Source organism: Lynx rufus, unplaced genomic scaffold, assembly GCF_022079265.1.
Source record: "Lynx rufus isolate CCGP_SWC_20201006 ecotype Redwood Valley unplaced genomic scaffold, mLynRuf1.p SCAF_4, whole genome shotgun sequence".
In the NCBI taxonomy this organism is placed as follows: domain Eukaryota; kingdom Metazoa; phylum Chordata; class Mammalia; order Carnivora; family Felidae; genus Lynx; species Lynx rufus.
Window position 1 is genome coordinate 82,060,836 of NW_025814856.1, and position 21,402 is coordinate 82,082,237.

General features: G+C 37.3%; 1 protein-coding gene across 1 annotated transcript in view; it reads left to right on the plus strand.

The window, feature by feature from the left end:
- FBXL13 (F-box and leucine rich repeat protein 13) overlaps window positions 1-21,402 on the plus strand; it is a 213,495-nt gene that overhangs the window by 33,368 nt on the left and 158,725 nt on the right. The window contains exons 4-7 of the mRNA XM_047095227.1: window positions 2,454-2,521; window positions 3,569-3,723; window positions 5,022-5,131; window positions 7,635-7,802. Of these exons, the coding sequence (XP_046951183.1) occupies window positions 2,454-2,521; window positions 3,569-3,723; window positions 5,022-5,131; window positions 7,635-7,802 (501 nt within the window). The remainder of the gene's footprint in view (window positions 1-2,453; window positions 2,522-3,568; window positions 3,724-5,021; window positions 5,132-7,634; window positions 7,803-21,402) is intronic.

The window sequence follows — 21,402 nt, forward strand, 5'->3', positions numbered from 1 at the left end:
AGAAAGCAAGTTGCTAAAGCAACAGTGAAAACGTTGAGCAGTGGAAGCAGAATCATGTGACCAAACATATGGGCACAGGCCAGAGGTGCCGCAGTGGAGTAAAGCCGTGCCCAGCCCCGCGTGGGGGATGGGGCATTACTGGGCTTGAGTCTTTGCTGAGGCCCGTACCTCAGAGCGATCTCTTAAAGCTATTTTCCCTGTGGAGAAAACAGGAGGATGCCTACAATGAGGAAAAATCATAGCTATTTTCATTTTATTAGTGTTTTTGTGTGTTTTGTTTTTAGTCAGAACTGTATCTGTGAAATTAAGAATTCAGGGCAAGAAACTCTTTAAAAAGGAATATGAGGATGACAGACTCTTCCAGCATAATAAGTCATGAACTAATGAGGACTTCAACTTCTTTCAACAATAGAATAGAAAGAACTAGAAAGAACACTTTTATGCTGGTTTAAAGAGTGGATCATTAGAAAGGAAAACCGGGGCACCTGGGTGGCTCAGTCGGTTGGGCGTCTGACTTCGGCTCAGGTCATGATCTCACTGTCCGTCAGTTTGGCCCCGCGTTGGGCCCTGTGCTGACAGCTCAGAGCCTGGAGCCTGCTTTGGATTCTGTGTCTCCCTCTCTCTCTATCCCTCTCCTGCTCATGCTCTTTCTCTCTCTGTCTCAAAAATAAATAAAAACATTAAAAAAATTTAAAAAAAAAAAAGGAAACTCAAGTTCAAGTCTTACTGGCTGAATTATAATTCGATCATGTAATATACTCATTTTTTAATGAATAATGCCATTTATTGTAGATATTTATATATTACTTCCCAGGTTATATCTTCTAAAGAAAAGTTTAATCTTAGTAAATTTAGGGGTTAACAGCAGAACAGAAAGATTGTATTGTAGATGAAATTTGTCTTTTCTTCTGTCACCTCATTCCTTTCCTGGTTTTATCCACCCTGCTGTGATATCCCCAATACTCTTACTTTACTCATCTGAATTCCTTTCCCTTATGAAAATCAGAATTTAGTAAAGAATGATTCCAATGATTTATGTTCCCCCTCACCACAAGCAAAATTTGCATATAATCTCCATCAAACTGAGGGTTTCCAAATGTCTTTGAACATCAGGCAGAATATTGGCCAGGATGGGGGGGGGGGAGAGGGGCGCAAGGGGCCTTTGTTGTATGTCTAAAATAAATCCATGATTGAGGAGAAGAACATTTGTCTTTGAAAAGTGGAATTAAGAATTCTGGGCAGTTTGTATAGATTTGAACCAAGCTTATCTCTATACCAAACAGACATGGCCACATGTTTATTTATATGACAAACAAGGTGGCGATAACATGAGAAAAAAATAACCCAATTTGCACTTCATAGTAGCCATGTACATGTAACAAATGTGTTAATATAATATTATCTTTGCTCATTAAAGAAGATACACAAAGTACAGATAATTTCAGGAATCCTCACATAGGTGTTCAACACACATGTCAGTCAATGTGTGTTATTGTGAATAGTTGCAAGTAATAAATTTGCACCTCTTTCAGTATATTCCGAAATCTTAATTTATATGGTTTTCCTATTCCTGTTTGGTGAGGCATTCTGGTAAGCTTTTTATTTTTTCTTTCTTTTTTTTTTTTTAAAGAAAATTTCATTTTATATTCTAGAGAAGGCAAAATCATTCAGTTTAATAGTGACCTACAACTCTATACTATTATCAATACAGCTGACAATAATAATACCTTAGACTTACTTAAAAATGCTTTAATGTTTTATTTTATTATTATTTTTTTAATGTTTATTTATGAGACAGAGAGAGACAGAGCATGAGTGAGGGAAGGGCAGAGAGAGAGGGAGACACAGAATCTGAAACAGGCTCCAGGCTCTGAGCTGTCAGCACAGAGCCCGACGCGGGGCTCAAACTCACAAACCATGAGATCATGACCTGAGCCGAAGTCTGTCTCTCAACCGACTGAGCCACCCAGGCGCCCCAAAAATGCTTTAATGTTTTAAAAAATGTTTATTTTTGAGACAGAAACAGAGCATGAGAGGGGGAGGGGCTGAGAGAGAGGGAGACAGAATCTGAAGGAGGCTCCAGGCACTGAGCTGTCAGCACAGAACCCAATGCGGGGCTCGAACTCATGAACCGTGAGACCATGACCTGAGCCGAAGTTGGAAACTTAAACAACTGAGCCACCCAGGCACCCCTTAAAATGCTTTAAAGTAAACACAATATAATGGGAAAATTTTAAGCTGCAATTTTAACTTAAAAAAATAGATAATATAATAACATTCCAAAAAGTGTATATGGTATATAGTTCTTCCAGTCCATTCCTGTCTCCTAAATGCCCAAGGCAACCATTGCTCTCATTTTCTTGTGTAGCTTCTGGAGTTAGCCTTTGGATTCCATTCATTTCTAATGTTTGTTGTTTCATTCATTCTTCCATTTATTTATTTATTTATTTTAGATGACTCCAGAATTGATGATAAAAGCATGTACTTTTTATACTGGACATTTAGTAAAGACACACTTTTGGTAAGAACGTGATTTTTACATACTATTTCTTTGTGTTTTTATTTTTTAATACTCTCCATATGAAGAACAACTCATTTTTAGCCAGTTGTCCTGATTTTATCTATTTAATCATGTCTCCACCATTTTGTATTATATATTTAATTTATTTTCACTTGGCTTTTACTTAGTTAAAATATGTCCTTCATGGTATTACTTTGTTGTGTGTGTGTGTGTGTGTGTTTTAATGTTTTATTTTATATTTGAGAGAGAGAGCATGAGCAGGGGAGGGGCAGAGAGATGGAGACAGAATCTGAAGCAGGCTCCAGGCTCTGAGCTATTAGCACAGCTAACAGAGCCTGATGTGGGGCTCGAACTCACAGACCGTGAGATCGTGACCTGAGTCAAAGCTGGACGTTCAACTGACTGAGCCACCCAGGTGCCCCTGTGGTGTTTTGTTTTTTTTTTTTTAAATAAAAACTTCAAAATTGAAAGTGTAAGGTCTATAATCCCTTCATTTGAAACCCTTGGAGATATGTTTTGAAATTTATATTCCTTTCCTTAAAATTTTTTACAAAGGTGATTTCTGCACATTGTATGTATTATATAACATCTTCAGTGGTGTCTGAGACAGCATGCTGGCACCAAACGTATTCAAACATATTAGTATTTCTACTATGTATATATTATATATGTATGTAATAAAATGAAATGTATATACATGAAATGAAATGAAAAAAAACTATGAACAATTATGTGTCAATTCTAGGGAGGTTCTAATGCAAAATTACTTTAGATCAGGTCTAGTTTTGCCCCTAAATAGGTTATGGAAAAATTTCCGGATTCCAGATCTTTCTGGGTTTTAGAAATGTAGCAAAGGGAATTGCAAGCTCAAAGGAAATGCAAGGACTAGCTAGAAATAAAACAATAACAATAATTGAACAATTTCTTTCTATGCTGTGGTTTTTGAGGAGCTAAAGGAGGTGGTATTACTCCTTCTCCCTCTCCATTTATTTAGTAATGTATTGCCATAACATCAAAATACTATTTTTCTATATTTTCTGCCTCTAGCTCTTGGAGAGACATAGCAATACCTCTTACAAATGAAGATGATGAGCTGGCTGAGAAAATAGAAAGAGCAATGAAATATAATAATTTCAGACTTCAAAAATATGTATTTCATCTCTGGCACTCTTATGTAAAAGGTCAAAAAAAACAACTTACAGGTAAATCCTTACATAGTATTGATTTGTTTTTATATTCAGGTATTCAAAGAATCAACACACTTAATGGCTAAGCAGTTTGTACTAGAGAATTTATTATTATGTCTAGAGAGCTGTCATGAAATGTAAATCCCCTAATTTAAAATATTTAATGAGATTTGTGTCAAAGGGTTTCATCGTAACAGAAAACAGTCATGTTTAAAAGAAACTTCTGTATGTATTTGTGTGAAATAGGGATCTCCTATCAGCTTTTTTACTAATAGACCCCTGGTATATCACAGTTGGGTACCAAAATTGATTATTTCTTGGTAGAGAGTTTTCCATTCATGACAGGTATTTCATTTGAAATGGGTACATGAGGATACAAAGAAAATGAATTTTCCTTTCCTTAAATCTTTGATGAGCAGGCAGTGCAAGTACATGATCTTAGCAGCAGGGATAGAGGACTCCAGCCTTCTTTTATTTTTATTTTTTATTTTTTTAATGTTTTTTAATCTATTTTTGAGAGACAGAGAGAGACAGATAAGGGGAGGGGCAGAGAGAGAGGAAGACACAGAATCCAAAGCAGGTTCCAGGCTGAGCTGTCAGCACAGAGCCCAAAGTGTGGCTCAAACCCATGAACTGTGAGATCATGACCTGAGCTGAAATAGGTTGCTTAAAGGGGACTGAGTCACCCAGACACCCCTGGGGACTCCAGCCTTTTGTTCAGATTTTAGCCACTTCACCAAATATTGGTTTATCGTTGCTACAAATTAGAGAATTATTTCCTCTTGATCCATTCCTGTTGGTCTCTCAGTCACAGTGAACCCTCTGAGGGTTTTGACATAAGACTGATGGACTTCTAATTCTGGGAGGAAACAACTGGTCGCAGTGAGGAAGCCACTGCCTTCTGTCAGTGGTATCCGGGGGCCTGCCTTAGTCATCCTTCTTCCTGGCCCCATCCCTGTATTTGAGCTTTGGACCCTTGGTGAAAACATAAAATGGAGCAAATTCTTTAATCATAATGCATTTAAATTAGATTAGAATACTATCACATGATTCTACTTCTATGAATAAGTTTGGAAATTCTGGTTTTATAAAGATGCGCTATCACATCTATTACATCTTTATAAGGGCAAAGGTGATGTTTACAGGTTAATAAAGTCTCGGGAGTAGAAATCTGCTATCCGTAATAATTAATTTTAGAAGAAATTAAAATCAAACAAAAACTGTCAGATGCCATATTGGTTCATATTGTAAACACTTTGGGTTTTTGGGAAATATCTCTAAATATATACAATAATCTAATAACTTTTCTTTAGATACACTATCGCAGGTACAAAAGATGTTGCACTATTACAAGCTGACAGCTATCCTAACTAAATGGAGGGATAAAGCAAGACTTAAGTATAAAAAGAGAGAAGATGAGCTGGTACGGTATCTTGGAAACTTAGTATTTTTAGAAATTTAATTTTGGTGTTACATCGATGTGGCTTCAGATAATGATGCTATGTGTGGAAAGTACTAAAATCCTGAATATTACATACTTTTGGTGGGGTCTTTATTCTTGTAATTTAATAATTTAAATTTCACTTCAGCTACCAAGAATATTTTCTAATAAATTCTGTTGTTTCAACTATGAACACTGAGAAAAATCATTTCAACATTTTGTTTAAAGTTATTGATAAAGACTAAGAATTTTGCTCAAGCAAGTGGTTAGATGGGTATAGATGTCTAAAATGGAAGAGAAACTATTTGTTGTGATAAAGACTGAATAGTTTTTTTCTAGGTAAGATTAAATTGTTATTTATTCTTTTTCAACATTTAATGTAATAAATTATAATTTTAATATCAAATAATTTTAAAAATTACTAAATTGCTAAAATTAAAGGATCATTCTTAACTGGGACACCTCCCCCCCCCAGCAATTAAAGTAATTAATTTTTAAAAATATTTATTTATTTTTGAGAGAGAGAGAAACAGAGTGCGAATGAAGAAGGAAGGAGGGGCAGAGAGAGAGGGAGACACAGAATCTGAAGCAGGCTCCAGGCTCTGAGCTGTCAGTACAGAGCCTGACGCAGGGTTCAAACCCAGGAAGTGAGATCATAACCTGAGCCAAAGTCAGACGCCCACCTGAATGAGCCACCCAGGTGCCCCCAGGAATTAAAACAATTAAAATAGAGGATCCAAGGAAATTCCTCCAAACCTGAAAATATCTCTAGTTTGCTTAAGCTATTAGTAAATTACTATTTAATACTGTTTTAGTAAGCACAGTAACTATTAGGATCAGACAGAAAAATGCTGAAATTTTTTTAGGTATTTTATTCAGTAGGTAATATTTTATCAATAGTCTTTGAAATACAAAGTTGGAATAAATAGGAAAGAGAAAAATAAGAAGTTAAACTCCCTGTTTTGTCATTGCCTGGTGGAGGGCAGGATCAATGCCTCCCACCGCTAACTAGTTCAGATGTTGAGACTGATGATACTACATACGTCCCGAGAGGGCATGAAAAGATTTATTGCTTACATAATCCTTGAAACAGTGCTAGAGCCTGCAAAGGATACTGACATGCATAAAGCATATTCTTGCTCTCTGGAAGTTTATTATCTGCTGGTATTGAACAGGTGTTCTTATAGGATGTCCTCTAGAATTTTGTGGAGTTCATTTTCAATGTTGCCAGTTAAACAGTTATACTTGAGGTTCCACTGTTTTAATCTGCTTGTTCAGTGTTTTTCAACACTGTGTACTAAGCTAGTACTTTGACCTTGGCTCCCCCCATGCCTGATCAGTGATTGTCCAATGGTGCAATAAATAACTGTACGTGACTAGTCTGCTCCTTTCACATCCCTCTAAATCTGAACATCCTTGAGGCAAAATCGTTCTCTTAATCATACACATACATTGAGTATAATGTTTTGCATGTAGTAGTTGACACAATTAATACATATAATAATGTATATTATACATAATATAGTATTATCCTTAATATAGATGTATATTATATAGTTAATTGAGTGTTTAGAGAAAATATTTGCTTCTAGCTATGTGATTTCTTGGCCTAATAATCACTCACTTAGGAGGATGAAGTGAGGGAGGCAGGTATATATAATATATATATATATATATATATATATATATATACACTATATATAAGATATACTATATCATAATATGTAATGATTATATAACTATATATAATATATACTATATAATAATATGTAATAATTATATATTATACATAACTAATAATAATCAAAATTGTGTGTAATATTTGTTTGCCCTTATGGCTTTTTCTTGATTATGCAGTTTTAAGGAATGTATTGAAAGTTAAAATGGGGACTTCTTGTAACAATAAATCAGGCAAGTCCCCAGATGCTTTCTTCTGTCTCTCCTTTCTTTTTTTTAATTTCTGTGCTAACCACCTCCTTTCCATGCCCCAAATATCAGTTCTATCGTTACCAGAACCTCGACTCTGAGGGTTTCAGCTTCCTCATCTGAAGGAGGAGCTGGACCACATCTTCAAGGTTGTTGCCTGTGCCAATGTTGTCTTACAACTAATGGAAATGATGTCTAATGCTTTGGTGGTCCAGAGAATATTAAACATGCTATTGACAAGACAGTTTATATAACAATGACAGTAACAATAAATAGTGCTTAATTGGTGCTATCATGGTATTGAGCACTGTGCTTTTTTTAAAAAAGTTTATTTTGAAGGAGAGAGCACATGCGCATATACAAGCCAGGGAAGGGCAGGGTAAGAGGGAGAGAGAATGGGCCCAATCCCATGAACATTTGAAATCATGGCCTGAGCTGAAATTGAGTCAGAAGCTTAACCAACTGAGCCACCCAGGTGCCCCACACTATGCTTGATATATATCATCTCATTTAACCTTTACAACAATTCCATGGAATTTATCAATTATTTTCATGGCAGATATTAAAACATGAACTTCAATTGCTAAAATGGAGAAACAAGCTAAAACTCAAAGTAGCTGCTAATGAAGAATCCATTTTTCCTGAACCAAGTCTGTCTAAAGTCTCTCTTGAAGGCAATATTCCTGAATGTGACATTTCACTGTTACCCCAAAGAGCGGTCTCACAGGTTTGTATGAATTCATGTACCGTAACTAGTCATTTTCACAATGCTTATTTAAAGAGTGGTTTTATAAACCTTATATGGATGATGGAGATTTTATTTCAAAGATATACGTGTTTTTTTACAACTACATTTGGGTTAAGCTAATTTTTTTTTTTAATTTTTTTTTCAACGTTTTTATTTATTTTTGGGACAGAGAGAGACAGAGCATGAACGGGGGAGGGGCAGAGAGAGAGGGAGACACAGAATCGGAAACAGGCTCCAGGCTCTGAGCCATCAGCCCAGAGCCCGACGCGGGGCTCGAACTCACCGACCGCGAGATCGTGACCTGGCTGAAGTCGGACGCTCAACCGACTGCGCCACCCAGGCGCCCCTAAGCTAATTTTTTTAGAGGCCATCCTTTTGGATGGCTATAAGATGAATCTAACAGTCAAAAGTGGGGAAAGTAAAGCTGTAGGAAATGTTTTTCTTTCCTTCCTCCTTCAAGTACATGTTGTCATTTAAGGTGGAACAGATTTTAGATACTCCAGTGCTCACTTTTTAATCTCCAATCCCTCCCTAATCTTTTAATCTTAACATTATTCCTCTATTCGGGGATGTAAATGGTCTTGGCTTATTGCAACTTTCAGTTAGTTAAAATATTTATACTATCTTTCTTCCTTAGATTGTGAATTCGTAAAAAGAATCATGTAGTTACATCTTACAATTCATTGCATTGATCTTTGAAGAATAAACCATAATTCCAACTACTGGTTATATTCTCTCCTATTTTGACAGAAAAGTAACTTCTACTTTGTGAGGCTACCTGATAAGTGGTAGAAGAAGTGTAAAATATCACCTCATTCTGATTGATGGCAGCTTCACATTATAAAATCCCATGTATTAAATATATCCCTCTAAATGCACAGAATCAAGCTTAAGTTATATTTGGGAACAGGTATCTATGTATCTACACCTAATCTTGCATTTTATATAAAAATTAAAAAAAATTTTTTTTTACATTTATTTATTTTTGATAGACAGAAAGAGACAGCACAAGTGGGGGAGGGGCAGAGAAAGAAGGAGACACAGAATCCAAAGCAGGCTCCAGGCTCCGAGCTGTCAGCACAGAGCCCGAAGCAGGGCTCGAACTCACAAACCGCAAGATCATGACCTGAGCTGAAGTTGGACGCTTAACTGACTGAGCCACACAGGCACCCCATTTTTTATTTTATATTATTATTATTAATTTTTTTGCATTTTATATCGAGCATAGAATTAGGATAAGGATAGTTTTGCCCATAATTTCCTCTTTATAAATTGCCTCTGGTTTGTTTTTAAATTGGAATTCCTATAATTTTTTTTACTGGTTTGTAATAGCCCTTTATATATTGGTAATATCAACCCTTTGCCTAGAATATATTAGAGATTTCCACCCCTCCATGCTTGATGTTTGCTTTCAATTTTGTCTGTAGAGTCCTTCAATGTGAAAAATTTTAGAGCTTTCTGTAACGAAGTCTGTCATTCTTGCCCTAATTACTTTTCCTTTTGTGCCATATTAATATGTCATTCTTAGCTGTTTTCCTAAGCTACGTCACATTCTTTCTTACAGTTTATACAGCTGTTTTTTGTCTTTGAACTCCTAAGCTGTTCACTGCTAATGTTTCTCTGTTTACTTTATCAGTGGCTGTTCTAGGGTTTACGATATGCCTTTTCAATTTATCACAGATTACACCTTCACAAAATTTTCTACCACTTTATGTATAATGTTAAAACCTAAGAGTAAGCTTTCGTTTTCCTTCTCCTGTGCTTCATGCTAGTATTGCCATACATTATATTCTTAGGTATTTATAAACCGTACAATGCAATTTATTATTTTTACTTTAATAGTCAATTATATTCTCTTTCTCAAATATAAATAATCTTAAAAAATATTTTTAAAAAAGGGGCGCCTGGGTGGCTCAGTCACCCAGTCAGTTGAGCATTTGACTTCAGTTCAGGTCATGATCTCAGGGTTTGTGGGTTCAAGAGCCTGGAGCCTGCTTCGATTCTCTATCTCTGTCTCTCTCTCTGCCCCTCCCCCACTTGTGTGTGCTCTCTTTCTCTCAAAAATAAACTTAAAATTATTTACAAAATAGTCAATTTTATTTTACCCAGCATTTATTTACTTATTTATGTATTTATTTATTATGAGTAAAGGGCAGGGAGACCTGCCCCTAATTTGCTTTATTATTTTTTTTCTAAGTTTTTATTTAAGTTCTAGTTAGTTAACATGTAGTGTAATATTGGTTTCAGGAGTAGAATTCAGTGATTCGTCACTTGCATATAACACCCAGTGCTCATCCTAACAAGTATCCTCCTCAATGCCCATCACCCATTTAACCTATCCCCCACCCACCTCCCTCCATCCACCCTGTTTGTTTTCTATCATGAAGAGTCTCTTGGGGCACCTGAGTGGCTCAGTTGGTTAAGCATCCAACTTCAGCTCAGGTCATGATCTAACTGCTTGTAAGTTCGAGCCCTGCATTGGGCTCTGTGCTGACAACTTGGAGCCTGGAGCCTGCTTCAGATTCTGACTCTGTCTCTCTGGCCCTCCCTCACTCATGCTCTCTCTCTCTCTCTCTCTCTCAAATATAAATAAGAAACACTAAAAAAATTTTTTTAAGTGTCTTATGCTTTGCTTCTCTCTTCTTTTTTTTCCCCTCTTCTTATATGTTTATCTGTTTGTTTCCTAAATGCCACACATGAGTGAAATCATATGGTGTTTATCTTTCTCTGATTTACTTCACTTAGCATAATACTCTCTACTTCATCCACATTGTTGCAAATGGCAACATTTCATTTTCATTTCATATACCACATTTTCTTTATCCATTTGTCACTTGATGGACACTTGAGCTCTTTTCATAGTTTAGCTATTGTTGATATAGAATATATTTATTATTTTGTTGTTTTCTTATTGAAGTATAATTAGTGTACAGTGTTATATTAGTTTCAGGTGTATAATATGATGATTCAATGGTTCTATACATTACTCAGTGCTCATCACAATAAATGTGCTCTTAACCTGCTTTGTTTCACCCACCCCTCCACTCATCTCTCCTCTGGCAGTCATTAGCTTGTTTTTTTTGTTTTGGTTGTCTTTTTTTTCTTTGTTCATTTGCTTTGTTTCTTAAATTCCTCATGAGTGAAATCATAATGATATTTGCATTTCTATAACTTATTTCACTTAGCATCATACCCCCTAAGTCTATCCATTTGTTGCAAATGCCAAGATCCATTCTTCTTTATGGCTGAGTAATATTCCATTGTGTATATATATGTGTATATATATATGTGTGTGTGTGAGTAATATTCCATTGTGTATATACATATGTGTATATACATATGTGTATATATATGTATATATATATATATATATGTATATATATATATACACACTACCTCTTCTCTGGGTTTTTTCCCATATCTTGGTTGTTGTAAATAAAGCTAAAATAAACAGAGGGATGCATATATCCCTTTGAATTAGTGTTTTAATTTTCTTTGGGTAAATACCCAGTAGTGAAATTACCAGATCATACAGTAATTCTATTTTTAATTTTTTAAGGAACTCCGTACTGTTTTCCACAGTGGCTGTACCAGTTTGCATTCCTACCAACAGTGCATGAGGGTTCCAAGATTTGTTGTTTCTTGTGTTTTTTATTTTAGCCATTCTGACATGTGTGAAGTGATATCTTATTGTGGTTTTGATTTGCATTTCCCTTCTGATTAGTGATGCTGAACATCTTTTCATGTGTCTGTTGGCTATCTGGATGTCTTCTTTGGAGAAATGTCTGTTCATGTCTCTGTCCATTTTTAAATCAGATTATTTGTGTTTTTGATGTTGAGTTGTATAAATTCTTATACTTTGGATATTAACCCCTTATTGGATATGCCATTTGTAAATATCTTCTCCCATTGAATAGGTTGCCTTGCCATTTTATTATTTATTTATTTATTTATTTTTATTTATTTTTTCAACGTTTATTTTTGGGACAGAGAGAGACAGAGCATGAACGGGCGAGGGGCAGAGAGAGAGGGAGACACAGAATCGGAAACAGGCTCCAGGCTCTGAGCCATCAGCCCAGAGCCCGACACGGGGCTCGAACTCACGGACCGCAAGATCGTGACCTGGCTGAGGTTGGACGCTTAACTGACTGCGCCACCCAGGCGCCCCAACCTTGCCATTTTATTGATGGTTTCCTTCACTGTGGAAAAAGCTTTTTATTTTAGTATATTCCAATAGTTTAATTTTGTTTTTGTTTCCCTTGTCTGAGGAGACATATCTAGAAAAATGCTTCCTTGGCCAATGTCAAAGAAATTAATGCCTATGTTTTCTTCTAGGAGTTTTATAGTTTCAGGTCTCACATTTAGGTCTTTAATCCATTTTGAATTTATTTTTGTCTATGGTGTAAGAAAGTGGTCCAGTTTCATTCTTTGGGTATAGCTGCCAGTTTCCCAATACCATTTGTGGAAGAGACTATCTTTTGCCCATTGTATACCCCTCTGTCCTTTGTGATAGATTAATTGACCATATAAGTGTGGATTTATTTCTGGACTCTGTATTCTGTTTCCTTGATCTATGTGTCTATTTTTGTGCCAGTACCATACTGTTTTATTACTATAGCTATACAATATATCTTGAAATTTAGGATGGGGATATCTCTAAGTTTGTTCTTTTTCAAGTCTGCTTTGGCTATTTGGCACCTTTTGTAGTTCCATACAGATTTTAGGGTTACTTGTTCCAGTTCTGTGAAAAATGTTCTTGGTGTTCTGACAGTGATTGCATTAAATCTTTAGATTGTTTTAGGTAGTATGGACATTTTAACAATATTGATTCTTCCAGTCCATGAGCATGGAATATCTTTCTATTTGTGTAATCATCAACTTCTTTCATCAGTGTTTTATAGTTTTTGGAGTAGAGGTCTTTGACTTTGTTGATTTATTCCTAGGTATTTTATTCTTTTTGATGCAACTGTAAATGGGATTGTTTTTAAAATTTTCTTTCTGCTATTTCATTAATGTATAGAAATGCAGATTTCTGTATATTAATTTTGCATCTTGTGACTTTATTGAATTCGTTTACTAGTACTAGTAGTTTTTAGGTGGAATCTTGGGTTTTGTGTATATAGTATCATGTCATGTAGAAGGAAAGAAATAATAAAGATTAGAGAAGAAATAAATGAAATTGAGACTAAAAAAAAAAGCAATAGAAAAGATCAATAAAAGTAAGAGCCGATTCTTTGAAGGGATAAACCTTTCACCAGACTTGTCAAGAAAAGACAGAGGACTAAAATAAAATCAGAAATGAAGGAGGAGAGGTAATGACCAACACCACAGAAGTAAGAGAACATTGTGAAAAATTGTATGCCAACAAATTGGACAACCTAGAAGAAGAGGATAAATTCCTAGGCATATATAACCTTCCAAAACTGAAACAGGAAAAAAATATAGAAAATTTGAACAGACTGGTTATAAGCAATGAAATAGAATCAGCAATTTAAAACTTCCAATAAACAAAGTCTAGGACCAGATGGCTTCAGAGGTGAGTTCTACCTAACATTTAAAAAAGTATTAATGCCCACACTGAGATACCACCTCATGTGGGTCAGAGTGGCTAAAATGAACAAATAAGAAGAATATAGATGCTGGAGAGGATGTGGAGAAGCAGGAACCCTCTTGCACTGTTGGTGGGAATGCAAACTGGTGCAGCCGCTCTGGAAAACGGTGTGGAGGTTCCTCAAAAAATTAAAAATAGATCTACTCTGTGACCCAGCAATACCACTGGTAGGCATATACCCAAGGGATACAGGGGTGCTGATGCATAGGGGCACTTGTACCCCAATGTTTATAGCAGCACTTTCAACAATAGCCAAATTATGGAAAGAGCCTAAATATCCATCAACTGACGAATGGATAAAGAAGATGTGGTTTATATATACAATGGAATACTACTTGGCAATGAGAAAGAATGAAATCTGGCCATTTGTAGCAACATGGATGCAACTGGAGAGTGTTACGCTAAGTGAAATAAGTCAGGCAGAGAAAGACAGATACCATATGTTTTCACTCATATTTGGATCCTGAGAAACTCAACAGAAGACCAGGGGGGAGGGGGAGGCGGGGGAAAAAAAGTTACAGAGAGGGAAGGAGGCAAACCATAAGAGACTCTTAAATACTGAGAACAAACTGAAGGTTGATGGGGGCTGGGGGAAGGGGAAAGTGGGTGATGGGTACTGAGGAGAGCACCTGTTGGGATGAGCACTGGATGTTGTATGGAAACCAATTTGACAATAAATTTCATATAAATAAATAAATAAATAAATAAATAAATAAATAAATGTTAATGCTTGTTCTCAAACTATTTCAAAAAATACAAGAGAGGTGCCTGGGTGGCTCAGGTGGTTAAACATCCAATTCTTGATTTTGGCTCAGGTTATGATCTCACAGTTTGTGAGACTGAGTCCCATGTTGGACTTCGCACTGATAACATTGAACCTGCTTGGGATTCTCTCCCTCTCTCTCTGCCCCTCTCCCGCTCATGCTCTCTTTCTCTCTCTCTCTCAAAATGAATAAATAAACATTAAAACAAAGTAGTAGAGGAAGGAAAGCTTCCAAATTCATCCTACAAGGCCAGCATTACCCTGATAACAAAACCAGACAAAGACATTACAAAAAAAGAAAACTATAGGCCAATATCTCTGATAAATATAGATACAAAAATCCTCAATAAAATATTAGCAAACCAAATCCAACAATACATTAAAAAACATTCTCCATTATCAACTGGAATTTATTCCAGGATGCATGGGTGGTTCAATATTTACAATCAATCAACATGACACATCACATCAACAAAAGAAAGGATAGGGGGCACCTGGGTGGCTCAGTCAGTTAAGCATCCGACTTTGGCTCAGGTCATGATCTCACGGTTTGTGGGTTTGAGCCCCACATTGGGTTCCCTGTTGTCAGTGCAGGGCCTGCTTCACATCCTCTGTCCCCCCTCTCTCTGCCCTTCCCCTGCTCTCTCTCTCTTTTAAAAATGAAAACACATTTAAAAAAAAGGATAAAAACCATATGATCATTGCAATAATTGCAGAAAAAGCATTTGACAACAACATCCATTCATGATAAAAACCCTTAACGAAGTCGATTTAGAAGGAATATACATCAATCTAATAAAGACCATCTATGAAAAGCCCACAGCAAACATCATATTCGATGGTTAGAAACTATGAACTTTTCTTCTAAGCTCAAGAACAAGATGAGGATGTCAATTCTTATCACCTTTATTCAACATACTACTGGAAGTCCTAGCTACAGCAATCAGACAAAAGAAATAAAAGGCCTCCAGATTGGTAAGGAAGAAGTCAAGTCTTTTCAATACATTTTTTACTTTAATAATCTGAAGCTTACAGAAAAGTTGCCAGTACTATACGAAGAACTCTTTTTCCTAAACAGTTCGAAAGTAAGTTGCTGACATGATACTTCATCACCCCTGACTACTGTTGGTTTATTTCCTGTAAACAAGATCATTTACTTATAGTCAGTTATCAAAATCCTCAAACCCAATTCAGGTTTCTTCCATTGTCTCATTAATGCAAAAGGATCTACTGTAGCAACTGGTTGCCACATCTCCTTACCCTCCTTACCCTCCGAGGGGTTGCAACTGCCCCTTGGTCTTTCTTTAATTTTCATGACCTTGACATGAAGATTAGGTGGGTTTTATTGTGGAATATCTCTTAATTTGAGCTTGTCTTATGTTTCCTCAAGAATACATTCAGGTTATTCGTTTTCATTAGAAATACCACTAGGGTGCCTGTGTGGCTCAGTTGGTTAAGCGTCTGACTTCGGCTCAGGTCATGATCTCACGGTCCGTGAGTTCGAGACCCACGTCGGGCTCTGTGCTGATAGCTCAGAGCCTGGAGCCTGCTTCAGATTCTGTGTCTCCCTCTCTCTCTGACCCTCCCCCATTCATGCTCTGTCTCTCTCTGTCTCAAAAATAAATAAACATTAAAATAAAATTAGAAATACCACAGACATCGTGCTGTGCTCTTCTCATTGTATCATATCAGTGACAGGATTTGGATTTGTCTATGGCATTCACTTGGTCACTTGGTTAAAAAGTCGTGTCTATCAGGGGCGCCTGGGTGGCTTAATTAGTTAAGTGTCTGACTTCCTCTTTGGTCATGATCTCATGGTTCGTGAGTTTGAGCCCCACATCGGGCTCTGCACAGTCAGACATTTATTACCTTCCAAAACTGAATTAGGAAAAAAAATAGAAAATTTGCTTTGGATTCTCTGCCTCTCCCTCTCTCTCCCCCCCCCCCCACTTGCTCTCTCTCAAAATAAACAAATAAACTTAAAAAAAAAGTGGTGTCTATCAGGCTTCTCCACTTCAATCACACCCTTTGTGATTGATATGCATTTTGTGGGTAATTACTTTAAAATTCTATAAATATTCCTGTTTGTTTATTGATAGCAGTATGGACTCATGGTGCTCTGTTTTAGTCACAGGTTATAATCCATTACTATCCCTATTTATTTTGGTGCTCAAATTGTCCTAGATTCAGACGAATTCAAGTTGCCTTCCATGTCCTTTTGACATATAACCAGCTCCTTTGGTATACTATCTTACTTTATAACACAGCATGATGTCCCAGGCTCATCTCACACTTTCCCTGCCCCACCTCAGATGAGTTATTTCTCCATGAGTCCCTAAATCCTTCTTAATGGAAATTGTACATAGAAACCAAGATTAGAGCACTACGTGTATTCTTTGCCATTGCTGTGTCACTTCTCCCATGTCTTCTCAGTAGACAGAGTGGGAGACTATAATAGGTACATGCAAATACACATTTATTTCCATGTCAGCATACTTCTATATACCCAAACTTGTTGCACATGGATACTTCCAGTTTTAATTTTGCACCACAGAGCTCATTCTAGTTCTTCCTCCATATTTGCAATGTCCTCCACCAGTGAGAATCCTAGCCTTCATTGTTTTTTATTTTTCTTTTTTTTTTAAACTACTTATTTATTTTTGAGACAGAGAGCATGAGCGAGGGAGGGGCAGAAAGAGAGGGGAACAGAGGATCCGAGGTGGGCTCTGCCCTGACCACACAGAGCCTGACACGGGGCTCGAACTCACAAACCTTGTGATCATGACCTGATGCTCAACCCATTGAGCCACTCAGGCGCCCCTTGGCTTTCATTATTCTTAACATATTTACTTCTTTGATCACACCCCCTGTGTGTAACCATTCACACAGGTTGCTGCCACCATTACCTCCCTTCTTCATCCTGCTTAGGCTTTGACATCCCTTGCCAGGCCACCCTCTTATGAAGAGGCCCTCCTCACACAGCTTGGGCTCTGACGCCATGTGTCAGTTGCCTTTCTCCCTGTGTAGTTTCCTCACTAACTTTGTTTGGGCTGACACACACTATCCTGAGTGCCTTCCTATGTAGATGCCCTCCTTATCCTACTCGGGTTCTGACAATGCACGTGTAGGCTGCCCTTTTTGGGTATGCCCTCCTTACACTGCATAGGTCCTGTCACCCCATGCCATCCCTCCACACATAGGCATGCTCCACATTGCGCTTGGCCTCCAGTGTTTTACACTAGGTTTTCCTTCCTTGGTTCACCTTCCTTGACTTATGCAGGCTCTGACATCCCACCCTAGCTTCTTCTCATTAGGAACACCATCCCCATCCCTCTTAGACTTCAACATTCTGGGATATCCTTCCACATGGATGGAGGCCCTTCTCACCCTGCTTATTCTCTGACTGTCTGCACTGGGCAGATGTCCCCTCATTGAGCTTCATCTCCCTTGGGCTGCAACATCATAGAATGAGCCATGCTTCCTCACTTTTGCCTTCCCTTTTCCACTTGGGCTCGAACATTCCACTCTGAGCCATTCTTTCTTAGGAACACCCTCCTCACCCATCTTGGGCTCCCTAACCCTGTGCAAGGTTGTCCACTGAGTGGATACTCTCCTTTATGTACCCTAGTTCTGATACCCTGCTTTGGGCCAAAAGAGTTCCTCTGCACCCTCACTCTGGCATGGATGTCTACTTTGCTTAGGCAACTTTAATGTTTTCCTGCAGGTCATTGAATTCCTATTCCTATTTTATTTTACTTTACTTTCTTTTCTTTTCTTTTCTTTTCTTTTCTTTTACTTTATTTTTTATTTTTTAAATGAAATTTATTGTCAAATTGGTTTCCATACAACACCCAGTGCTCATCCCAACAGGTGCCCTCCTCAGTACCCATCACCCACTTTCCCCTCCCCCCACCTCCCATCAACCCTCAGTTTATTCTCAGCATTTAAGAGTCTTTTATGGTTTGCCTCCTTCCTTCTCTGGAACATTTTTTCCCCCTTCTCCTCCCCCCTGGTCTTCTGTTGAGTTTCTCAGGATCCACATATGAGTGAAAACATATGGTATCTGTCTTTCTCTGCCTGACTTATTTCACTTAGCATAACACTCTCCAGTTCCATCCACATTGCAACAAATGGCCAGAGTTCATTCTTTCTTATCGTATTCATTTTTTAAATTTAAGTTTCTGTTGTTTAGGCCACCCAGTGTATAATATTTTGCTATAGTAGTCTGAGCAAACTAATACAATTCTTTCCATTTTGCTTATTATAAATCCCCCACTTCGTTGCCCCTCACCTTACTTTCTGTCCTTCTTCAATGAGAAAAATATATATGCCCTCAGGTAGGATGGCATAATTCCTGACCAAGTTCCTCAGTCCTGTTTTCCTGATCTATTTGCCCTTTTTCAAATATACCATGCATACCCACCTTTGTTTCCTTTTCTGTTCTCAGGGGTGTTGCCTATGTCATGTACAGTATTTATTTCAGATGCTTTTCTTTAATTTCTGCCAGAGGTGATGATGCAATCTTATTTTCAAATCATTATCAATATCAGTTTTGAGTCAATGAGGAGTAGTTGACAGAAAGCTGCATAATTAACTTCAAATACAAGACAGTTTCTCAACATAATTTCTGTTGCCTCCTAACCAAGGCACTCAATGGTCCGTCCAAACTGAATCTTTCTTGACATCTAGGACTATGTTTATTCATGTTTCCTGATTTATAAGCATCCAGAAATATTTATCAAGTGAATGAATTTATCATTTAAGAAATTATCATATGCTGGGGCACCTGGGTGGCTCAGTTGGCTGAGCCCCCGACTTTGGCTCAGGTCATGATCTCACGGTCTGAGTTCGAGCCCTGCGTCAGGCCCTGTGCTGACAGCTCAGAGCTGGAGCCAGCTCAGAGCCTGGAGATTCTGTGTCTCCCTCTCTCTCTGCCCCTTCCCTGCTTGTACTCTCTCTCTCTCTCTCTCTCTCAAAAAATAAATAAACATTGAAAAAAATTAAGAAATTATCATATGCTGTCCCAATTCAAGGTTAAGAAAGAAGGTACAGATCTATAACAAAAGCACCAATATTTTCCCCAGGCCATTTCTTTTGTCTGTGAAAGTCAATTCTCCAAACAATTATTGACGAGTAGGCATAAAAGGTAAGCTTTTAATAACTACAGAAATATCGTTGATTGCAACACAACAGAAAGGAGATCAAGTTTTGAAATATCTTTAGGCTCCACATTTTTTCAAGAACGCACCATCTTTTTATGGGCCTCCATATAGACAATTTAAGGCAAGAACAAAAAATGTTAACGCTATAGTTTCGGAAGCTTATTGATTGATTGCAGAGTCTTCAGGAGACTTCCAAGTAGCTATTTTAAACAAGGCATTCAGGTTTAGTAATTATTTAAACTATGAGCTAGTACTGCCTTCACCTACCAATATAAGAAAGCATGGCAGATGGTGGGGCTTAAAGAAATAAGGTCTTATTTGTTTCCTATAACAGAGAGTCCGGAGGAAGGCAATCCAGGTGTGGTCTTCCACAATGCCAATAAAAAAATGGAATCTTTCTATCATTTCATTCCACAATCCTTAGCATCTTCTTGCTTACTGTCTCATGGTTGCAATATGGCTACTCCACCTCCAACCATATTTTTACTTATCAGGTCTGAAGAAGGAGGAAAATCATAGTGCTAGCAGGGGAAAACGTTAGCCTATTTCTTTTTAGTAGGAAAGCAAAGTTTCCCCAAGACCCCACAGTTAAGACCTTCACTGGTGTATTTTGGGCTAGAACTTTGTCACTAGGCCATGTTTAACTGCAAGATTGCTAGTCAGGAGGGGACTTTGAGTGGGGATTGGGTGAGTTAAAACAGATAAGAAGCAAGCAAATCTTTAAGAAGTCAGTATATGATTGCTGCAAAGGAATTCTGGTTTAATGCTCTTCCCTCTCCCAACTCAAAGAGGCCCAAAATGCCAACTGATAAAGAACCACAGCACCCGGTGTTAGCAAACCATCTCATAAAGTGATCCAGGGCCTAACAGAGACTTGTACCTGGAAATTTCAACACTTATGATGAGCTATGAACTTGTATGTTTTCTCATAAAAGTGTTTTGGTTTGATAATACAGTGGTTACAAGTTCAGGCTCAGCTCTCAGGAGAACTGGGCTCCTATCTTTCCTCATCAATTACTAGCAACACGACCCTAGGCAATATCAGCCCTCTTGGCCCTTGATCTCTAAAACTTCCCTGCTGTCATCTCTCCAACTAAATTCTGAATTTATGGAAAAGAGTTCACGTTGGATTAATCGAAGTTTTAGCACAATGGGAGCCATTGCCAGTTTTTGCATTTAACAGGTTACTTTCTGGTATCATGTCATGGGTTGTGATCAGGCTTGCTATCTGTTCTTCCACTCTGATTCCCACCCCTACTCCCATGTGGAATGATGGAGAGCCTTTGGGAATCAGAGTTATGAAGTCTGCCAGAATACTCAAACCATAGCATGATCTGGAAAAAAGAATGTAGAGATTTCTATGTTGAGCTTTTATGTTTTTCAGGACCTGTGGACCTAAGAAATTAAATGACATCCCCAAAGCCAGACAACTACAAAACTGAGATCAGAATCTGATTTTGCTAATTCTTGTCTAAAATTATAACCTCTATTCTGTTTTTTTTCTTGGAGAATTCTAAAGAAATGTAATATGTATATTTTACTTATGAGACAAAAAAAGGAATGGAATTTACCATTTACCTCTGTTTAGTTACATTCCCCTTAAAAATATATGAGTAATATTTTTCTTTTCCAAATGACTAAATCTTCATACAACACGAAAGTACAGAATTATTCTTGGTTATTCTCAAATTTTTTCCCCAAATAAATTGTCAGGAATGTCTATTAAAAGTGCAAAGGCATTAAATGAGTGAATTTATATAATAGTGGAAAACTGGAAATTAATGATTCTAAGACTCATGTTTTGAACAGGTGGGTTTAAGCTTATTAATGCTACAGATTTGCAAAGCTAATTTTTTACATCATGGTTTAAAACGCCATCTAATTTGGTGACTAATTTGGTCAGCCAATTCTCAGGGACTTGAGGAGCAAAGATGTAAAAACATGAAAAAGTAATGTGAGTTGGCTCTAACTTTATTTAAAGCCTTTGAAAGTGTTGGTTTTTAAAATAAGTTGATATTTGTACAATTTAGCTTGCCTAATGTT